Consider the following 21,813-nt stretch of genomic DNA (forward strand, 5'->3'; position numbering starts at 1 on the left):
CCTACATACTAGAGACAGTGTCTGCGCTCTATATATACCTACATGCTAGAGACAGCGGCTGCGCTCTATATATACCTACATGCTAGAGACAGCGGCTCCGCTCTATATATAACTACATGCTAGAGACAGCGTCTGCGCTCTATATATACCTACATGCAAGAGACAGCGCCTGCGCTCTATATATACCTACATTCTAGAGATAGCGTCTGCGCTCTATATATACCTACATGCAAGAGACAGCGGCTGCGCTCTATATATACACCTACATGATAGACACAGTGGCTGCGCTCTATATATACTTGCATGCTAGAGACAGCGGCTGCGCGCTATATATACTCACATGCAACAGACATAGGCTGCGCTCTATATATACCTACATGCTAGAGACAGCGGCCGCGCTCATTATATACCTACATGCAAGAGAGAGCGGCTGCGCTCTATATATACTTACATGCTACAGACAGCGGCTGCGCTCTTTATATACTTACATGCAAGAGAGAGCGGCTGCGCTCTATATATACCTACATGCTAGAGACAGCGGCAGTGCTCTATATATAGCCACATGCTAGAGACAGCGGCTGCACTCTATATATACCTACATGCAAGAGACAGCGGCTGCGCTCTATATATTCCTACATGCTAGAGACAGCGGCTGCGCTCTATATATACTTACATGCTAGGGACAGTAGCTGCGCTCTATATATACACCTACATGATAGAGGCAGTGGCTGCGCTCTATATATACTTACATGCTAGAGACAGCGTCTGCGCTCTATATATACCTACATGCTAGAGACAGCGGCTGCGCTCTATACCTACATGCTAGAGACAGCGTCTGCGCTCTATATATACCTACATGCTAGAGACAGCGACTGCGCTCTATATATACCTACATACTAGAGACAGTGTCTGCGCTCAATATATGCCTACATGCTAGAGACAGCGGCTGCGCTCTATATACACCTACATGCTAGAGACAGCGGCTCTGCTCTATCTATAACTACATGCTAGAGACAGCGTCTGCGCTCTATATATACCTACATGCTAGAGACAGCGGCTGCGCTCTATATATACTTACATGCTAGAGACAGCGGCTGCGCTCTATATATACTTACATGCAAGAGACAGCGGCTGCGCTCTATATATATACCTACATGCTAGAGACAGCGGCTGCGCCCTATATATACTCACATGCAAGAGACAGAGGCTGCGCTTTATATATACCTACATGCTAGAGACAGCGGCTGCGCTCTATATATACCTACATGCTAGAGACAGCGTCTGCGCTCTTTATATACTTACATGCTAGAGACAGCGGCTACGCTCTATATATACCTACATGCTAGAGACAGCGTCTGCGCTCTATATATACCTACATGCTAGAGACAGCGTCTGCGCTCTATATATACCTACATGCTAGAGACAGCGGCTGCGCTCTATATATACCCACATGCTAGAGACAGGATCTGTGCTCTATATATACCCACATGCTAGAGACAGCGTCTGCGCTCTATATATGCCTACATGCTAGAGACAGCGGCTGCGCTCTATATATACCTACATGCTAGAGACAGCGTCTGCGCTCTATATATACCTACATGCTAGAGACAGCGTCTGCGCTCTATATATACCTACATGCTAGAGACAGCGGCTGCGCTCTATATATACCCACATGCTAGAGACAGGATCTGTGCTCTTTATATACCCACATGCTAGAGACAGCGGCTGCGCTCTATATATGCCTACATGCTAGAGACAGTGTCTGCGCTCTTTATATACTTACATGCTAGAGACAGCGGCTACGCTCTATATGTACCTACATGCTAGAGACAGCGGCTGCGCTCTATATATAGCTACATGCTAGAGACAGCGTCTGCACTCTATATATACCTACATGCTAGAGACAGCATCTGCGCTCTATATTTACCTACATGCTAGAGACAGCGGCTGCGCTCTATATATAGCTACATGCTAGAGACAGCGGCTGCGCTCTATATATACTTACATGCAAGAGACAGCGGCTGCGCTCTATATATACCTACATGCTAGAGACAGCTGCTGCATTCTACATATACCTACAGGCTAGAGACAGCGCCTGCGCTCTATATATACCTACATGCTAGAGACAGCGTCTGCGCTCTATATATACCTACATGCTAGAGACAGCAGCTGCGCTCTATATATACTTACATGCTAGGGACAGTGGCTGCGCTCTATATATACACCTACATGATAGAGGCAGTGGCTGCGCTCTATATATACTTACATGCTAGAGACAGCGTCTGCGCTCTATATATACCTACATGCTAGAGACAGCGGCTGCGCTCTATACCTACATGCTAGAGACAGCGTCTGCGCTCTATATATACCTACATGCTAGAGACAGCGACTGCGCTCTATATATACTTACATACTAGAGACAGTGTCTGCACTCAATATATGCCTACATGCTAGAGACAGCGGCTGCGCTCTATATACACCTACATGCTAGAGACAGCGGCTCCGCTCTATCTATAACTACATGCTAGAGACAGCGTCTGCGCTCTATATATACCTACATGCTAGAGACAGCGTTTGCGCTCTATATATACCTACATGCTAGAGACAGCGGCTGCGCTCTATATATACCTACATGCTAGAGACAGCGGCTGCACTCTATATATACCTACATGCTAGAGACAGCGTCTGCGCTCTATATATACCTACATGCTAGAGACAGCGGCTGCGCTCTATATATACCTACATACTAGAGACAGTGTCTGCGCTCAATATATGCCTACATGCTAGAGACAGCGGCTGCGCTCTATATACACCTACATGCTAGAGACAGCGGCTACACTCTATCTATAACTACATGCTAGAGACAGCGTCTGCGCTCTATATATACCTACATGCTAGAGACAGCGTCTGCGCTCTATATATACCTACATGCTAGAGACAGCGGCTGCGCTCTATATACACCTACATGCTAGAGACAGCGGCTCCGCTCTATCTATAACTACATGCTAGAGACAGCGTCTGCGCTCTATATATACCTACATGCTAGAGACAGCGTCTGCGCTCTATATATACCTACATGCTAGAGACAGCGGCTGCGCTCTATATATAATTACATGCTAGTGACAGCGGCTGCGCTCTATATATACTTACATGCAAGAGACAGCGGCTGCGCTCTATATGTACCTACATGCTAGAGACAGTGGCTGCGCGCTATATATACTTACATGCAAGAGACAGAGGCTGCGCTTTATATATACCTACATGCTAGAGACAGCGGATGCGCTCTATATATACTTACATGCTAGAGACAGCGGCTGCGCTCTATATATACCTACATACTAGAGACAGTGTCTGCGCTCTATATATACCTACATGCTAGAGACAGCGGCTGCGCTCTATACCTACATGCTAGAGACAGCGTCTGCGCTCTATATATACCTACATGCTAGAGACAGCGACTGCGCTCTATATATACCTACATACTAGAGACAGTGTCTGCGCTCAATATATGCCTACATGCTAGAGACAGCGGCTGCGCTCTATATACACCTACATGCTAGAGACAGCGGCTCCGCTCTATCTATAACTACATGCTAGAGACAGCGTCTGCGCTCTATATATACCTACATGCTAGAGACAGCGGCTGCGCTCTATATATACTTACATGCTAGAGACAGCGGCTGCGCTCTATATATACTTACATGCAAGAGACAGCGGCTGCGCTCTATATATATACCTACATGCTAGAGACAGCGGCTGCGTCCTATATATACTCACATGCAAGAGACAGAGGCTGCGCTTTATATATACCTACATGCTAGAGACAGCGGCTGCGCTCTATATATACCTACATGCTAGAGACAGCGTCTGCGCTCTTTATATACTTACATGCTAGAGACAGCGGCTACGCTCTATATATACCTACATGCTAGAGACAGCGTCTGCGCTCTATATATACCTACATGCTAGAGACAGCGTCTGCGCTCTATATATACCTACATGCTAGAGACAGCGGCTGCGCTCTATATATACCCACATGCTAGAGACAGGATCTGTGCTCTATATATACCCACATGCTAGAGACAGCGTCTGCGCTCTATATATGCCTACATGCTATAGACAGTGGCTCCACTCTATATATGCCTACATGCTAGAGACAGCGGCTGCGCTCTATATATACCTACATGATAGAGACAGCGTCTGCGCTCTATATATACCCACATGCTAGAGACAGCGGCTGCGCTCTATATATGCCTACATGCTAGAGACAGCGTCTGCGCTCTATATATACCTACATGCTAGAGACAGCGGCTGCGCTCTATATACACCTACATGCTAGAGACAGCGGCTCCGCTCTATCTATAACTACATGCTAGAGACAGCGTCTGCGCTCTATATATACCTACATGCTAGAGACAGCGTCTGCGCTCTATATATACCTACATGCTAGAGACAGCGGCTGCGCTCTATATATAATTACATGCTAGTGACAGCGGCTGCGCTCTATATATACTTACATGCAAGAGACAGCGGCTGCGCTCTATATGTACCTACATGCTAGAGACAGTGGCTGCGCGCTATATATACTTACATGCAAGAGACAGAGGCTGCGCTTTATATATACCTACATGCTAGAGACAGCGGATGCGCTCTATATATACTTACATGCTAGAGACAGCGGCTGCGCTCTATATATACCTACATACTAGAGACAGTGTCTGCGCTCTATATATACCTACATGCTAGAGACAGCGGCTGCGCTCTATATACACCTGCATGCTAGAGACAGCGGCTGCGCACTATATATACCTACATGCTAGAGACAGCGGCTCCGCTCTATATATAACTACATGCTAGAGACAGCGTCTGCGCTCTATATATACCTACATGCAAGAGACAGCGGCTGCACTCTATATATACCTACATGCAAGAGACAGCGGCTGCGCTCTATATATACCTACATTCTAGAGATAGCATCTGCGCTCTATATATAACTACATGCTAGAGACAGCGGCTGCGCTCTATATATACTTACATGCAAGAGACAGCGGCTGCGCTCTATATATACACCTACATAATAGAGACAGTGGCTGCGCTCTATATATACTTACATGCTAGAGACAGCGGCTGCGCGCTATATATACTCACATGCAACAGACAGAGGCTGCGCTCTATATATACCTACATGCTAGAGACAGCGGCTGTACTCTATATATACCTACATGCTAGAGACAGCGGCAGCGCTCTATATATAGCCACATGCTAGAGACAGCGGCTGCACTCTATATATACCTACATGCAAGAGACAGCGGCTGCGCTCTATATATACCTACATGCTAGAGACAGCAGCTGCGCTCTATATATACTTACATGCTAGGGACAGTGGCTGCGCTCTATATATATACACCTACATGATAGAGGCAGTGGCTGCGCTCTATATATACTTACATGCTAGAGACAGCGGCTGCGCTCTATATATACCTACATGCTAGAGACAGCGGCTGCGCTCTATACCTACATACTAGAGACAGTGTCTGCGCTCAATATATGCCTACATGCTAGAGACAGCGGCTGCGCTCTATATACACCTACATGCTAGAGACAGCGGCTCCGCTCTATCTATAACTACATGCTAGAGACAGCGTCTGCGCTCTATATATACCTACATGCTAGAGACAGCGGCTGCGCTCTATATATACTTACATGCTAGAGACAGCGGCTGCGCTCTATATATACTTACATGCTAGAGACAGCGGCTGCGCTCTATATATACTTACATGCAAGAGACAGCGGCTGCGCTCTATATATATACCTACATGCTAGAGACAGCGGCTGCGTCCTATATATACTCACATGCAAGAGACAGAGGCTGCGCTTTATATATACCTACATGCTAGAGACAGCGGCTGCGCTCTATATATACCTACATGCTAGAGACAGCGTCTGCGCTCTTTATATACTTACATGCTAGAGACAGCGGCTACGCTCTATATATACCTACATGCTAGAGACAGCGTCTGCGCTCTATATATACCTACATGCTAGAGACAGCGTCTGCGCTCTATATATACCTACATGCTAGAGACAGCGGCTGCGCTCTATATATACCCACATGCTAGAGACAGGATCTGTGCTCTATATATACCCACATGCTAGAGACAGCGTCTGCGCTCTATATATGCCTACATGCTAGAGACAGCGGCTGCGCTCTATATATACCTACATGATAGAGACAGCGTCTGCGCTCTATATATACCCACATGCTAGAGACAGCGGCTGCGCTCTATATATGCCTACATGCTAGAGACAGCGTCTGCGCTCTTTATATACTTACATGCTAGAGACAGCGGCTACGCTCTATATATACCTACATGCTAGAGACAGCGGCTGCGCTCTATATATAGCTACATGCTAGAGACAGCGTCTGCGCTCTATATATACCTACATGCTAGAGACAGCATCTGCGCTCTATATATACCTACATGCTAGAGACAGCGGCTGCGCTCTATATATAGCTACATGCTAGAGACAGCGGCTACGCTCTATATAAACCTACATGCTAGAGACAGCGGCTGCGCTCTATATATAGCTACATGCTAGAGACAGCGGCTGCGCTCTATATATACCTACATGCTAGAGACAGCTGCTGCATTCTACATATACCTACAGGCTAGAGACAGCGTCTGCGCTCTATATATACCTACATGCTAGAGACAGCGTCTGCGCTCTATATATACCTACATGCTAGAGACAGCTGCTGCGTTCTACATATACCTACATGCTAGAGACAGCGTCTGCGCTCTATATATACCTACATGCTAGAGACAGCGGCTGCGCTCTATATATACCTACATGCTAGAGACAGCGGCTGCACTCTATATATACCTACATGCTAGAGACAGCGTCTGCGCTCTATATATACCTACATGCTAGAGACAGCGGCTGCGCTCTATATATACCTACATACTAGAGACAGTGTCTGCGCTCAATATATGCCTACATGCTAGAGACAGCGGCTGCGCTCTATATACACCTACATGCTAGAGACAGCGGCTACACTCTATCTATAACTACATGCTAGATACAGCGTCTGCGCTCTATATATACCTACATGCTAGAGACAGCGGCTGCGCTCTATATATACTTACATGCTAGTGACAGCGGCTGCGCTCTATATATACTTACATGCAAGAGACAGCGGCTGCGCTCTATATATACCTACATGCTAGAGACAGCGGCTGCGCGCTATATATACTCACATGCAAGAGACAGAGGCTGCGCTTTATATATACCTACATGCTAGAGACAGCGGATGCGCTCTATATATACCTACATGCTAGAGACAGCGGCTGCGCTCTATATATACCTACATACTAGAGACAGTGTCTGCGCTCTATATATACCTACATGCTAGAGACAGCGGCTGCGCTCTATATACACCTGCATGCTAGAGACAGCGGCTGCGCTCTATATATACCTACATGCTAGAGACAGCGGCTCCGCTCTATATATAACTACATGCTAGAGACAGCGTCTGCGCTCTATATATACCTACATGCAAGAGACAGCGGCTGCACTCTATATATACCTACATGCAAGAGACAGCGGCTGCGCTCTATATATACCTACATTCTAGAGATGGCGTCTGCGCTCTATATATACCTACATGCTAGAGACAGCGGCTGCGCTCTATATATAATTACATGCAAGAGACAGCGGCTGCGCTCTATATATATACACCTACATAATAGAGACAGTGGCTGCGCTCTATATATACTTACATGCTAGAGACAGCGGCTGCGCGCTATATATACTCACATGCAACAGACAGAGGCTGAGCTCTATATATACCTACATGCTAGAGACAGCGGCTGCGCTCATTATATACTTACATGCAAGAGAGAGCGGCTGCGCTCTATATATACTTACATGCTACAGACAGCGGCTGCGCTCTTTATATACTTACATGCAAGAGAGAGCTGCTGCGCTCTATATATACCTACATGCTAGAGACAGCGGCAGCGCTCTATATATACCTTCATGCTAGAGACAGCGGCAGTGCTCTATATATACCTACATGCTAGAGACAGCGGCTGCGCTCTATATATACCTACATGCAAGAGACAGCGGCTGCGCTCTATATATACTTACATGCTAGAGACAGCGGCTGCGCTCTATATATACTTACATGCAAGAGACAGCGGCTGCGCTCTATATATACCTACATACTAGAGACAGTGTCTGCGCTCTATATATACCTACATGCTAGAGACAGCGGCTGCGCTCTATATATACCTACATGCTAGAGACAGCGGCTCCGCTCTATATATAACTACATGCTAGAGACAGCGTCTGCGCTCTATATATACCTACATGCAAGAGACAGCGCCTGCGCTCTATATATACCTACATTCTAGAGATAGCGTCTGCGCTCTATATATACCTACATGCTAGAGACAGCGGCTGCGCTCTATATATACTTACATGCAAGAGACAGCGGCTGCGCTCTATATATACACCTACATGATAGACACAGTGGCTGCGCTCTATATATACTTGCATGCTAGAGACAGCGGCTGCGCGCTATATATACTCACATGCAACAGACAGAGGCTGCGCTCTATATATACCTACATGCTAGAGACAGCGGCCGCGCTCATTATATACTTACATGCAAGAGAGAGCGGCTGCGCTCTATATATACTTACATGCTACAGACAGCGGCTGCGCTCTTTATATACTTACATGCAAAAGAGAGCGGCTGCGCTCTATATATACCTACATGCTAGAGACAGCGGCTGCGCTCTATATATACCTACATGCTAGAGACAGCGGCAGTGCTCTATATATAGCTACATGCTAGAGACAGCGGCTGCACTCTATATATACCTACATGCTAGAGACAGCGGCTGCGCTCTATATATACCTACATGCTAGAGACAGCAGCTGCGCTCTATATATACTTACATGCTAGGGACAGTGGCTGCGCTTTATATATACACCTACATGATAGAGGCAGTGGCTGCGCTCTATATATACTTACATGCTAGAGACAGCGTCTGCGCTCTATATATACCTACATGCTAGAGACAGCGGCTGCGCTCTATACCTACATGCTAGAGACAGCGTCTGCGCTCTATATATACCTACATGCTAGAGACAGCGGCTGCGCTCTATATATACCTACATACTAGAGACAGTGTCTGCGCTCTTTATATGCCTACATGCTAGAGACAGCGGCTGCGCTCTATATACACCTCCATGCTACAGTCAGCGGCTCCGCTCTATCTATAACTACATGCTAGAGACAGCGGCTGCGCTCTATATATACCTACATGCTAGAGACAGCGGCTCCGCTCTATCTATAACTACATGCTAGAGACAGCGGCTGTGCTCTATATATACTTACATGCTAGAGACAGCGGCTGCACTCTCTATATATTTACATGCAAGAGACAGCGGCTGCGCTCTATATATACACCTACATGATAGAGACAGTGGCTGCGCTCTATATATACTTACATGCTAGAGACAGCGGCTGCGCGCTATATATACTCACATGCAAGAGACAGAGGCTGCGCTCTATATATACCTACATGCTAGAGACAGCGGCTGCGCTCTATATATACTTACATGCAAGAGACAGCGGCTGTGCTCTATATATACCTACATACTAGAGACAGTGTCTGCGCTCTATATATACCTACATGCTAGAGACAGCGGCTGCGCTCTATATACACCTGCATGCTAGAGACAGCGGCTGCGCTCTATACAGTTAGGGCCAGAAATATTTGGACAGTGACACAAGTTTTGTTATTTTAGCTGTTTACAAAAACATGTTCAGAAATACAATTATATATATATAATATGGGCTGAAAGTGCACACTCCCAGCTGCAATATGATAGTTTCCACATCCAAATCGGAGAAAGGGTTTAGGAATCATAGCTCTGTAATGCATAGCGTCCTCTTTTTCAAGGGACCAAAAGTAATTGGACAATGGACTCTAAGGGCTGCAATTAACTCTGAAGGCGTCTCCCTCGTTAACCTGTAATCAATGAAGTAGTTAAAAGGTCATGGGTGGATTCCAGGTGTGTGGTTTTGCATTTGGAAGCTGTTGCTGTGAGCAGACAACATGCGGTCAAAGGAACTCTCAATTGAGGTGAAGCAGAACATCCTGAGGCTGAAAAAAAAGAAAAAATCCATCAGAGAGATAGCAGACATGCTTGGAGTAGCAAAATCAACAGTTGGGTACATTCTGAGAAAAAAGGAATTGACTGGTGAGCTTGGGAACTCAAAAAGGCCTGGGCGTCCACGGATGACAACAGTGGTGGATGATCGCCGCATACTTAATTTGGTGAAGAAGAACCCGTTCACAACATCAGCTGAAGTCCAGAACACTCTCAGTGAAGTAGGTGTATCTGTCTCTAAGTCAACAGTAAAGAGAAGACTCCATGACAGTAAATACAAAGGGTTCACATCTAGATGCAAACCATTCATCAATACCAAAAATAGACAGGCCAGAGTTAAATTTGCAGAAAAACACCTCAAGAAGCCAGCTCAGTTCTGGAAAAGTATTCTATGGACAGATGAGACAAAGATCAACCTTTACCAGAATGATGGGAAGAAAAAAGTTTGGAGAAGAAAGGGAACGGCACATGATCCAAGGCACACCACATCCTCTGTAAAACATGGTGGAGGCAACGTGATGGCATGGGCATGCATGGCTTTCAATGGCACTGGGTCACTTGTGTTTATTGATGACATAAGAGCAGACAAGAGTAGCCGGATGAATTCTGAAGTGTACCGGGATATACTTTCAGCCCAGATTCAGCCAAATGCTGCAAAGTTGATTGGACGGCGCTTCATAGTACAGATGGACAATGACCCCAAGCATACAGCCAAAGCTACCCAGGAGTTCATGAGTGCCAAAAAGTGGAACATTCTGCAATGGCCAAGTCAATCTCCAGATCTAAACCCAATTGAGCATGCATTTCACTTGCTCAAATCCAGACTTAAGACGGAAAGACCCACAAACAAGCAAGACCTGAAGGCTGCGGCTGTAAAGGCCTGGCAAAGCATTAAGAAGGAGGAAACCCAGCGTTTGGTGATGTCCATGGGTTCCAGACTTAAGGCAGTGATTGCCTCCAAAGGATTTGCAACAAAATATTGAAAATAAAAATATTTTGTTTGGGTTATGTTTATTTGTCCAATTACTTTTGACCTCCTAAAATGTGGAGTGTTTGCAAAGAAATGTGTACAATTCCTACATTTTCTATCAGATATTTTTGTTCAACCCTTCAAATTAAACGTTACAATCTGCACTTGAATTCTGTTGTAGAGGTTTCATTTCAAATCCAATGTGGTGGCATGCAGAGCCCAACTCGCGAAAATTGTGTCACTGTCCAAATATTTCTGGCCCTAACTGTATATACCTACATGCTAGAGACAGCGGCTCCGCTCTATATATACCTACATGCAAGAGACAACGGCTGCACTCTTTATATACCTATATGCAAGAGACAGCGGCTGCGCTCTATATATACCTACATGCTAGAGACAGTGGCTGCGCTCTATATATACTTACATGCAAGAGACAGCGGCTGCGCTCTATATATACACCTACATGATAGAGACAGTGGCTGCGCTCTATATATACTTACATGCTAGAGACAGCGGCTGCGCGCTATATACACCTACATGCTAGAGACAGCGGCTGCGCTCTATATATACCTACATACTAGAGACAGTGTCTGCGCTCTATATATACCTACATGCTAGAGACAGCGGCTGCGCTCTATATACACCTGCATGCTAGAGACAGCGGCTGCGCTCTATATATACCTACATGCTAGAGACAGCGGCTCCGCTCTATATATAACTACATGCTAGAGACAGCGTCTGCGCTCTATATATACCTACATGCAAGAGACAGCGGCTGCGCTCTATATATACCTACATTCTAGAGATAGCGTCTGCTCTCTATATATACCTACATGCTAGAGACAGCGGCTGCGCTCTATATATACTTACATGCAAGAGACAGCGGCTGCGCTCTATATATACCTACATGCTAGAGACAGCGGCTGCGCGCTATATATACTCACATGCAACAGACAGAGGCTGCGCTCTATATATACCTACATGCTAGAGACAGCGGCTGCGCTCTTTATATACTTACATGCAAGAGAGAGCGGCTGCGCTCTTTATATACTTACATGCAAGAGAGCGACTGCGCTCTATATATACCTACATGCTAGAGACAGCGGCTGCGCTCTATATATACCTACATGCTAGAGACAGCGGCTGTACTCTATATATACCTACATGCTAGAGACAGCGGCTGCGCTCTATATATACTTACATGCTAGAGACAGCGGCTGCGCTCTTTATATACTTACATGCAAGAGAGAGCGACTGCGCTCTATATATACCTACATGCTAGAGACAGCGGCTGCGCTCTATATATACCTACATGCTAGAGACAGCGGCTGTACTCTATATATACCTACATGCTAGAGACAGCGGCTGCGCTCTATATATACTTACATGCAAGAGACAGCGGATGCGCTCTATATATACCTACATGCTAGAGACAGTGGCTGCGCTCTATATATACCTACATGCTAGGGACAGTGGCTGCGCTCTATATATACTTACATGCAAGAGACTGCGGCTGCGCTCTATATACCTATAAACTAGAGATAGCGGCTGCTCTCTATATACCTATATACTATAGATAGCATCTGCGCTCTATATACCTATATACTAGAGATAGCGGCTGCTCTCTATATATACCTACATGCTAGAGACAGCGGCTGCGCTCTATATACCTATAAACTAGAGATAGCGGCTGCTCTCTATATACCTATATACTAGAGATAGCGGCTGCTCTCTATATACCTATATACTAGAGATAGCGTCTGCTCTCTATATACCTATATATACTAGAGATAGCGGCTTCTCTCTATATACCTATATACTAGAGACAGCGGCTGCGCTCTATATACCTATATACTAGAGATAGCGGCTGCACTCTGTATATACAGTGGGGCAAAAAAGTATTTAGTCAGTCAGCAATAGTGCAAGTTCCACCACTTAAAAAGATGAGAGGCGTCTGTAATTTACATCATAGGTAGACCTCAACTATGGGAGACAAACTAAGAAAAAAAATCCAGAAAATCACATTGTCTGTCTTTTTAACATTTTATTTGCATATTATGGTGGAAAATAAGTATTTGGTCAGAAACAAACAATCAAGATTTCTGGCTCTCACAGACCTGTAACTTCTTCTTTAAGAGTCTCCTCTTTCCTCCACTCATTACCTGTAGTAATGGCACCTGTTTAAACTTGTTATCAGTATAAAAAGACACCTGTGCACACCCTCAAACAGTCTGACTCCAAACTCCACTATGGTGAAGACCAAAGAGCTGTCAAAGGACACCAGAAACAAAATTGTAGCCCTGCACCAGGCTGGGAAGACTGAATCTGCAATAGCCAACCAGCTTGGAGTGAAGAAATCAACAGTGGGAGCAATAATTAGAAAATGGAAGACATACAAGACCACTGATAATCTCCCTCGATCTGGGGCTCCACGCAAAATCCCACCCCGTGGGGTCAGAATGATCACAAGAACGGTGAGCAAAAATCCCAGAACCACGCGGGGGGACCTAGTGAATGAACTGCAGAGAGCTGGGACCAATGTACCAAGGTCTACCATAAGTAACACACTACGCCACCATGGACTCAGATCCTGCAGTGCCAGACGTGTCCCACTGCTTAAGCCAGTACATGTCCGGGCCCGTCTGAAGTTTACTAGAGAGCATTTGGATGATCCAGAGGAGTTTTGGGAGAATGTCCTATGGTCTGATGAAACCAAACTGGAACTGTTTGGTAGAAACACAACTTGTCGTGTTTGGAGGAAAAAGAATACTGAGTTGCATCCATCAAACACCATACCTACTGTAAAGCATGGTGGTGGAAACATCATGCTTTGGGGCTGTTTCTCTGAAAAGGGGCCAGGACGACTGATCCGGGTACATGAAAGAATGAATGGGGCCATGTATTGTGAGATTTTGAGTGCAAACCTCCTTCCATCAGCAAGGGCATTGAAGATGAAACGTGGCTGGGTCTTTCAACATGACAATGATCCAAAGCACACCGCCAGGGCAACGAAGGAGTGGCTTCGTAAGAAGCATTTCAAGGTCCTGGAGTGGCCTAGCCAGTCTTCAGATCTCAACCCTATAGAAAACCTTTGGAAGGAGTTGAAAGTCCGTGTTGCCAAGCGAAAAGCCAAAAACATCACTGCTCTAGAGGAGATCTGCATGGAGGAATGGGCCAACATACCAACAACAGTGTGTGGCAACCTTGTGAAGACTTACAGAAAACGTTTGACCTCTGTCATTGCCAACAAAGGATATATTACAAAGTATTGAGATGAAATTTTGTTTCTGACCAAATACTTATTTTCCACCATAATATGCAAATAAAATGTTAAAAAAAACAGACAATGTGATTTTCTGGATTTTTTTTTCTCAGTTTGTCTCCCATAGTTGAGGTCTACCTATGATGTAAATTACAGACGCCTCTCATCTTTTTAAGTGGTGGAACTTGCACTATTGCTGACTGACTAAATACTTTTTTGCCCCACTGTACCTATATACTAGAGATAGCGGCTTCTCTCTATATACCTATATACTAGAAATTGCGGCTGCACTCTGTATATACCTATATACTAGAGATAGCGGCTTCTCTCTATATACCTATATACTAGAGATAGCGACTGCGCTCTATATAGCTATATACTAGAGATAGCGGCTGCTCTCTCTATATACCTACATACTACAGACAGCGGCTGCGCTCTTTATACCTATATATTAGAGATAGCGTCTGCGCTCTATATACCTATATACTAGAGATAGCGGCTGCTCTCTATATATACCTACATACTACAGACAGCGGCTGCGCTCTATATACCTATATACTAGAGACAGCGGCTGCGCTCTATATACCTATATACTAGAGATAGCGACTGCGCTCTATATAGCTATATACTAGAGATAGCGGCTGCTCTCTATATATATCTACATACTACAGACAGCGGCTGCGCTGTTTATACCTATATACTAGAGATAGCGTCTGCGCTCTATATACCTATATACTAGAGATAGCGGCTGCTCTCTATATATACCTACATACTACAGACAGCGGCTGCGCTCTATATACCTATATACTAGAGATAGCGGCTGCTCTCTATATATACCTACATACTACAGACAGCGGCTGCGCTCTATATACCTATATACTAGAGATAGCGGCTGCTCTCTTTATACCTATATACTAGAGATAGCGGCTGCTCTCTTTATACCTATATACTAGAGATAGCGTCTGCTCTCTATATACCTATATATACTAGAGATAGCGTCTGCTCTCTATATACCTATATACTAGAGACAGCGGCTGCGCTCTATATACCTATATACTAGAGATAGCGACTACGCTCTATATAGCTATATACTAGAGATAGCGGCTGCTCTCTATGTATACCTACATACTACAGACAGCGGCTGCGCTCTATATACCTATATACTAGAGATAGCGGCTGCTCTCTTTATACCTAACATAGTAACATAGTAACATAGTTAGTAAGGCCGAAAAAAGACATTTGTCCATCCAGTTCAGCCTATATTCCGTCATAATAAATCCCCAGATCTACGTCCTTTTACAGAACCTAATAATTGTATGATACAATATTGTTCTGCTCCAGGAAGACATCCAGGCCTCACTTGAACCCCTCGACTGAGTTCGCCATCACCACCTCCTCAGGCAAGCAATTCCAGATTCTCACTGCCCTAACAGTAAAGAATCCTCTTCTATGTTGGTGGAAAAACCTTCTCTCCTCCAGACGCAAAGAATGCCCCCTTGTGCCCGTCACCTTCCTTGGTATAAACAGATCCTCAGCGAGATATTTGTATTGTCCCCTTATATACTTATACATGGTTATTAGTATATATACCTATATACTAGAGATAGCGGCTGCTCTCTTTATACCTATATACTAGAGATAGCGTCTGCTCTCTATATACCTATATATACTAGAGATAGCGTCTGCTCTCTATATACAGTGGGGCAAAAAAGTATTTAGTCAGTCAGCAATAGTGCAAGTTCCACCACTTAAAAAGATGAGAGGCGTCTGTAATTTACATCATAGGTAGACCTCAACTATGGGAGACAAACTGAGAAAAAAAATCCAGAAAATCACATTGTCTGTTTTTTTTAACATTTTATTTGCATATTATGGTGGAAAATAAGTATTTGGTCAGAAACAAACAATCAAGATTTCTGGCTCTCACAGACCTGTAACTTCTTCTTTAAGAGTCTCCTCTTTCCTCCACTCATTACCTGTAGTAATGGCACCTGTTTAAACTTGTTATCAGTATAAAAAGACACCTGTGCACACCCTCAAACAGTCTGACTCCAAACTCCACTATGGTGAAGACCAAAGAGCTGTCAAAGGACACCAGAAACAAAATTGTAGCCCTGCACCAGGCTGGGAAGACTGAATCTGCAATAGCCAACCAGCTTGGAGTGAAGAAATCAACAGTGGGAGCAATAATTAGAAAATGGAAGACATACAAGACCACTGATAATCTCCCTCGATCTGGGGCTCCACGCAAAATCCCACCCCGTGGGGTCAGAATGATCACAAGAACGGTGAGCAAAAATCCCAGAACCACGCGGGGGGACCTAGTGAATGAACTGCAGAGAGCTGGGACCAATGTAACAAGGCCTACCATAAGTAACACACTACGCCACCATGGACTCAGATCCTGCAGTGCCAGACGTGTCCCACTGCTTAAGCCAGTACATGTCCGGGCCCGTCTGAAGTTTGCTAGAGAGCATTTGGATGATCCAGAGGAGTTTTGGGAGAATGTCCTTATGGTCTGATGAAACCAAACTGGAACTGTTTGGTAGAAACACAACTTGTCGTGTTTGGAGGAAAAAGAATACTGAGTTGCATCCATCAAACACCATACCTACTGTAAAGCATGGTGGTGGAAACATCATGCTTTGGGGCTGTTTCTCTGCAAAAGGGCCAGGACGACTGATCCGGGTACATGAAAGAATGAATGGGGCCATGTATCGTGAGATTTTGAGTGCAAATCTCCTTCCATCTTCATTGAAGATGAAACGTGGCTGGGTCTTTCAACATGACAATGATGCAAAGCACACCGCCAGGGCAACGAAGGAGTGGCTTCGTAAGAAGCATTTCAAGGTCCTGGAGTGGCCTAGCCAGTCTCCAGATCTCAACCCTATAGAAAACCTTTGGAGGGAGTTGAAAGTCCATGTTGCCAAGCGAAAAGCCAAAAACATCACTGCTCTAGAGGAGATCTGCATGGAGGAATGGGCCAACATTCCAACAACAGTGTGTGGCAACCTTGTGAAGACTTACAGAAAACGTTTGACCTCTGTCATTGCCAACAAAGGATATATTACAAAGTATTGAGATGAAATTTTGTTTCTGACCAAATACTTATTTTCCACCATAATATGCAAATAAAATGTTAAAAAAACAGACAATGTGATTTTCTGGATTTTTTTTTCTCAGTTTGTCTCCCATAGTTGAGGTCTACCTATGATGTAAATTACAGACGCCTCTCATCTTTTTAAGTGGTGGAACTTGCACTATTGCTGACTGACTAATTACTTTTTTGCCCCACTGTACCTATATACTAGAGACAGCGGCTGCGCTCTATATACCTATATACTAGAGATAGCGGCTTCTCTCTATATAGCTATATACTAGAGATAGCGGCTGCTCTCTATATATACCTACATACTACAGACAGCGGCTGCGCTCTTTATACCTATATACTAGAGATAGCGTCTGCGCTCTATATACCTATATACTAGAGATAGCGGCTGCTCTCTATATATACCTACATACTACAGACAGCGGCTGCGCTCTATATACCTATATACTAGAGATAGCGGCTGCTCTCTTTATACCTATATACTAGAGATAGCGGCTGCTCTCTTTATACCTATATACTAGAGATAGCGTCTGCTCTCTATATACCTATATATACTAGAGATAGCGTCTGCTCTCTATATACCTATATACTAGAGACAGCGGCTGCGCTCTATATACCTATATACTAGAGATAGCGGCTTCTCTCTATATATACCTACATACTACAGACAGCGGCTGCGCTCTTTATACCTATATACTAGAGATAGCGGCTGCTCTCTATATATACCTACATACTACAGACAGCGGCTGCGCTCTTTATACCTATATACTAGAGATAGCGTCTGCGCTCTATATACCTATATACTAGAGATAGCGGCTGCTCTCTATATATACCTACATACTACAGACAGCGGCTGCGCTCTATATACCTATATACTAGAGATAGCGGCTGCTCTCTTTATACCTATATACTAGAGATAGCGGCTGCTCTCTTTAACCTATATACTAGAGATAGCGTCTGCTCTCTATATACCTATATATACTAGAGATAGCGTCTGCTCTCTATATACCTATATACTAGAGACAGCGGCTGCTCTCTATATACCTGTATACTAGAGATAGCGACTGCGCTCTACATAGCTATATACTAGAGATAGCGGCTGCTCTCTCTATATACCTACATACTAGAGACAGCGGCTGCGCTCTTTATACTTACATACTAGAGATAGCGGCTGCTCTCTTTATACCTATATACTAGAGATAGCGTCTGCTCTCTATATACCTATATATACTAGAGATAGCGTCTGCTCTCTATATACCTATATACTAGAGACAGTGGCTGCGCTCTATATACCTATATACTAGAGATAGCGTCTGCGCTCTATATACCTACATACTAGAGATAGCGGCTGCTCTCTTTATACCTATATACTAGAGATAGCGTCTGCTCTCTATATACCTATATATACTAGAGATAGCGTCTGCTCTCTATATACCTATATACTAGAGACAGCGGCTGCGCTCTATATACCTATATACTAGAGATAGCGGCTGCGCTCTATATAGCTATATACTAGAGACAGCGGCTGCGCTCTATATACCTATATATACTAGAGATAGCGGCTGCTCTCTATATACCTATATACTAGAGACAGCGGCTGCGCTATATATACCTATATACTAGAGATAGCGGCTGCGCTCTATATAGCTATATACTAGAGACAGCGGCTGCGCTCTATATACCTATATATACTTGAGATAGCGTCTGCTCTCTATATACCTATATACTAGAGACAGCGGCTGCGCTCTATATACCTATATACTAGAGACAGCGGCTGCGCTCTGCATACCTATATACTAGAGACAGCGGCTGCGCTCTATATACCTATATACTAGAGACAGCGGCTGCGCTCTACATACCTATATACTAGAGACAGCGGCTGCGCTCTATATACCTATATACTAGAGATAGCGGCTGCGCTCCGTATATACTAACATGCTAGACACATGTGCTTTGGAAACTTTTCAATTAATGCACATTAGTCTTTTTTAACAGATGACTAAATTCCAAAGACCTCAATTTAGAAGAGGTTGAATAAATGCCAGGCTGTCTCTGTGCTTAATGAAACCTTTTAAAACAGCAGTTAGTCTAATGCCGTACACTTATACCAAGTAGTTGCTAAATTAATTTACTGGCATAGGAAATCAATCATTGTAAATGGTGTCTAAACAAAAAGCTAGTAGTTTGTGAAGTAATAACTGCCTGATGCTTCAGCTCTTTGATTTATTGAACCTTCTCGTTTGTTTTATAAAGGTAAATGGCAGAAACCTCCTTTCAGTTGACTATGATCGAACCATGAAGACAGAGAAGATCTATGACGACCATCGAAAATTCACCTTGAAAATTGGTTATGATAGCGCAGGTCATCCCACCCTGTGGCTCCCAGGCTCCAACTTTATGTCAGTTAATGTCACATATTCATCTACTGGCCAAATCGCCAGCATTCAACGCGGGGCCACGAATGAGAGAGTCGAATATGATGGACAGGGCAGAATTGTATCAAGGTCATTTGCTGATGGCAAGACGTGGAGCTATACTTACCTAGAAAAGGTAAGGTCCAGATCACTGAAGCCTTTTCTCCATAACATACCTAACACTAAGGGCTCGTTCACACCACTGTATTTTTGGTCTGAGCGCTGTTCGTGGAAAAAACAGCACTCGGACCAATGTTATTTAATGGGGCCATGCAGATGAGCGATTTTTTTACTGACTAAATCTGCTTGTAAAAAAAAAATCAGATGAGACTCGCCCATTCAAGTTTATGGGTGCACCAAAAAAAATCAAATTTCATACTGAGAAACAGTATGGCATCCTATTGTTCCATCACATTGCATTTCTGTAACATGGGAAACTATTAATGATCCTGTAAATGATTAATGGCTGCTGCTATGCAAAAAATAGCTTGCACACAAATGACAAGTGAGAAAAAAATTGTCTGAGTTTTCCGGATGAAACTCTGAACAATTTGTTTTGCTTTTGTAATGCTTTTCACCACTAGGCCGGAGTCACACATGCGAGAAACACATCCGTGTCTCGCATGTGAAAAGCAAGCTCTGGCGCCAGCACTTGGGAGCGGAGCGTGCGGCTCCATGTGTTGCTATGCGGCCGCACGCTCCGCTCCCAAGTGCCGGCGCCAGAGCTTGCTTTTCACATGCGAGACACGGACGTGGTTTTCGCATGTGTGACTCCGGCCTTAGGCAGAGTAAGGGCATTTCCAAAATGAAATCCATAACTAAATCCGCGGTGGATGATCTTCCATGTGGACCTACTCTTTCTAATATCAGAGTGTGATTCTTTCCTAAAGTATGATAGTTACTTGACGGTATATTACTTCACAGCGGCGGACACAGACTGAAGGGGGCCCCTGTTGAAGAACAATATATGGGATCTTTTCAGATTTTTCCTCATAATTCACAATTCCTCCTCCTTTGGAACTGGTAGTGGCCCCCCGTACCTCTTGGGCCCCTGTGCAACTGCACGGTTTGTACCAATAGTATGTCCGCCTCTGTAATATTGTGTACGGGCAAAGTATTTGTTCTAGGACCTAGAATCTAGGCTGTCTGTGCTCAGCAATAACTGAGACTATTAGGCCACGTGCACACATTTAATATTTTACCTCAGTATTTGTCAGCCAAAGCCAGGAGTGGAACAATCAGAGGAAAAGTATAATAGAAACACGTCACCACTGCTTTTATCATCCACTCCTGGTTTTGGCTTATAAATTCTGAGGTAAAATACTGACCAAATACTGAACATATGAACATGGCCTTAGGTTATGTTCATACGTCACATTTTTTCTGTGTATTTTGCCTCAAAAATCTCATGCACATGTTGCTTATTTTCTTCTTGCAGATCTCAAATATTCAGCAGGTCATTTCTTTTGGTGTTTTCGCAGCATTTTTCAGCTATTTTAGGCCGCCGTCACACATGCGAGTTTTACGGACGTAAGAGCGCAGAATCTACGTCCGTAAAACTCGCAAAAAATACGGCACAATTATTCTCTATGCCCCTGCTCCTATTTGCCGTATTTTACTGATCAGTATTATACGGCTTTCTACGGCCGTACAAAATCGCAGCATGCTGCGTTTGTCACCGTACTGCGCAAGAAATACGCCAATGAAAGTCTATGGAAGCGTGAAAAATACGGATTACACACGGACCAGCAGTGTGACTTGCGAGAAATATGCAGCGCTGTTAGAGAGAAAAGCCGGTAATTCAGTGCGGTGTACAGTAAAATCACACTGACAGCTTACAGTAGAATAGGTAGAATAAATGTGTACA

The 21,813-nt window shown here is 44.3% G+C and overlaps 1 protein-coding gene across 3 annotated transcripts in view; it reads left to right on the top strand.

Moving 5' to 3' along the window:
• TENM3 (teneurin transmembrane protein 3) overlaps positions 1-21,813 on the top strand; it is a 736,855-nt gene that overhangs the window by 689,930 nt on the left and 25,112 nt on the right. For all 3 annotated transcript variants that reach the window (XM_069744268.1, XM_069744269.1, XM_069744270.1), the window contains one exon: positions 19,786-20,082. In XM_069744268.1, coding sequence (XP_069600369.1) covers positions 19,786-20,082 — 297 coding nt within the window. The remainder of the gene's footprint in view (positions 1-19,785; positions 20,083-21,813) is intronic.

The sequence above is a fragment of the Ranitomeya imitator genome, chromosome 1 (assembly GCF_032444005.1).
Source record: "Ranitomeya imitator isolate aRanImi1 chromosome 1, aRanImi1.pri, whole genome shotgun sequence".
NCBI lineage: Eukaryota > Metazoa > Chordata > Amphibia > Anura > Dendrobatidae > Ranitomeya > Ranitomeya imitator.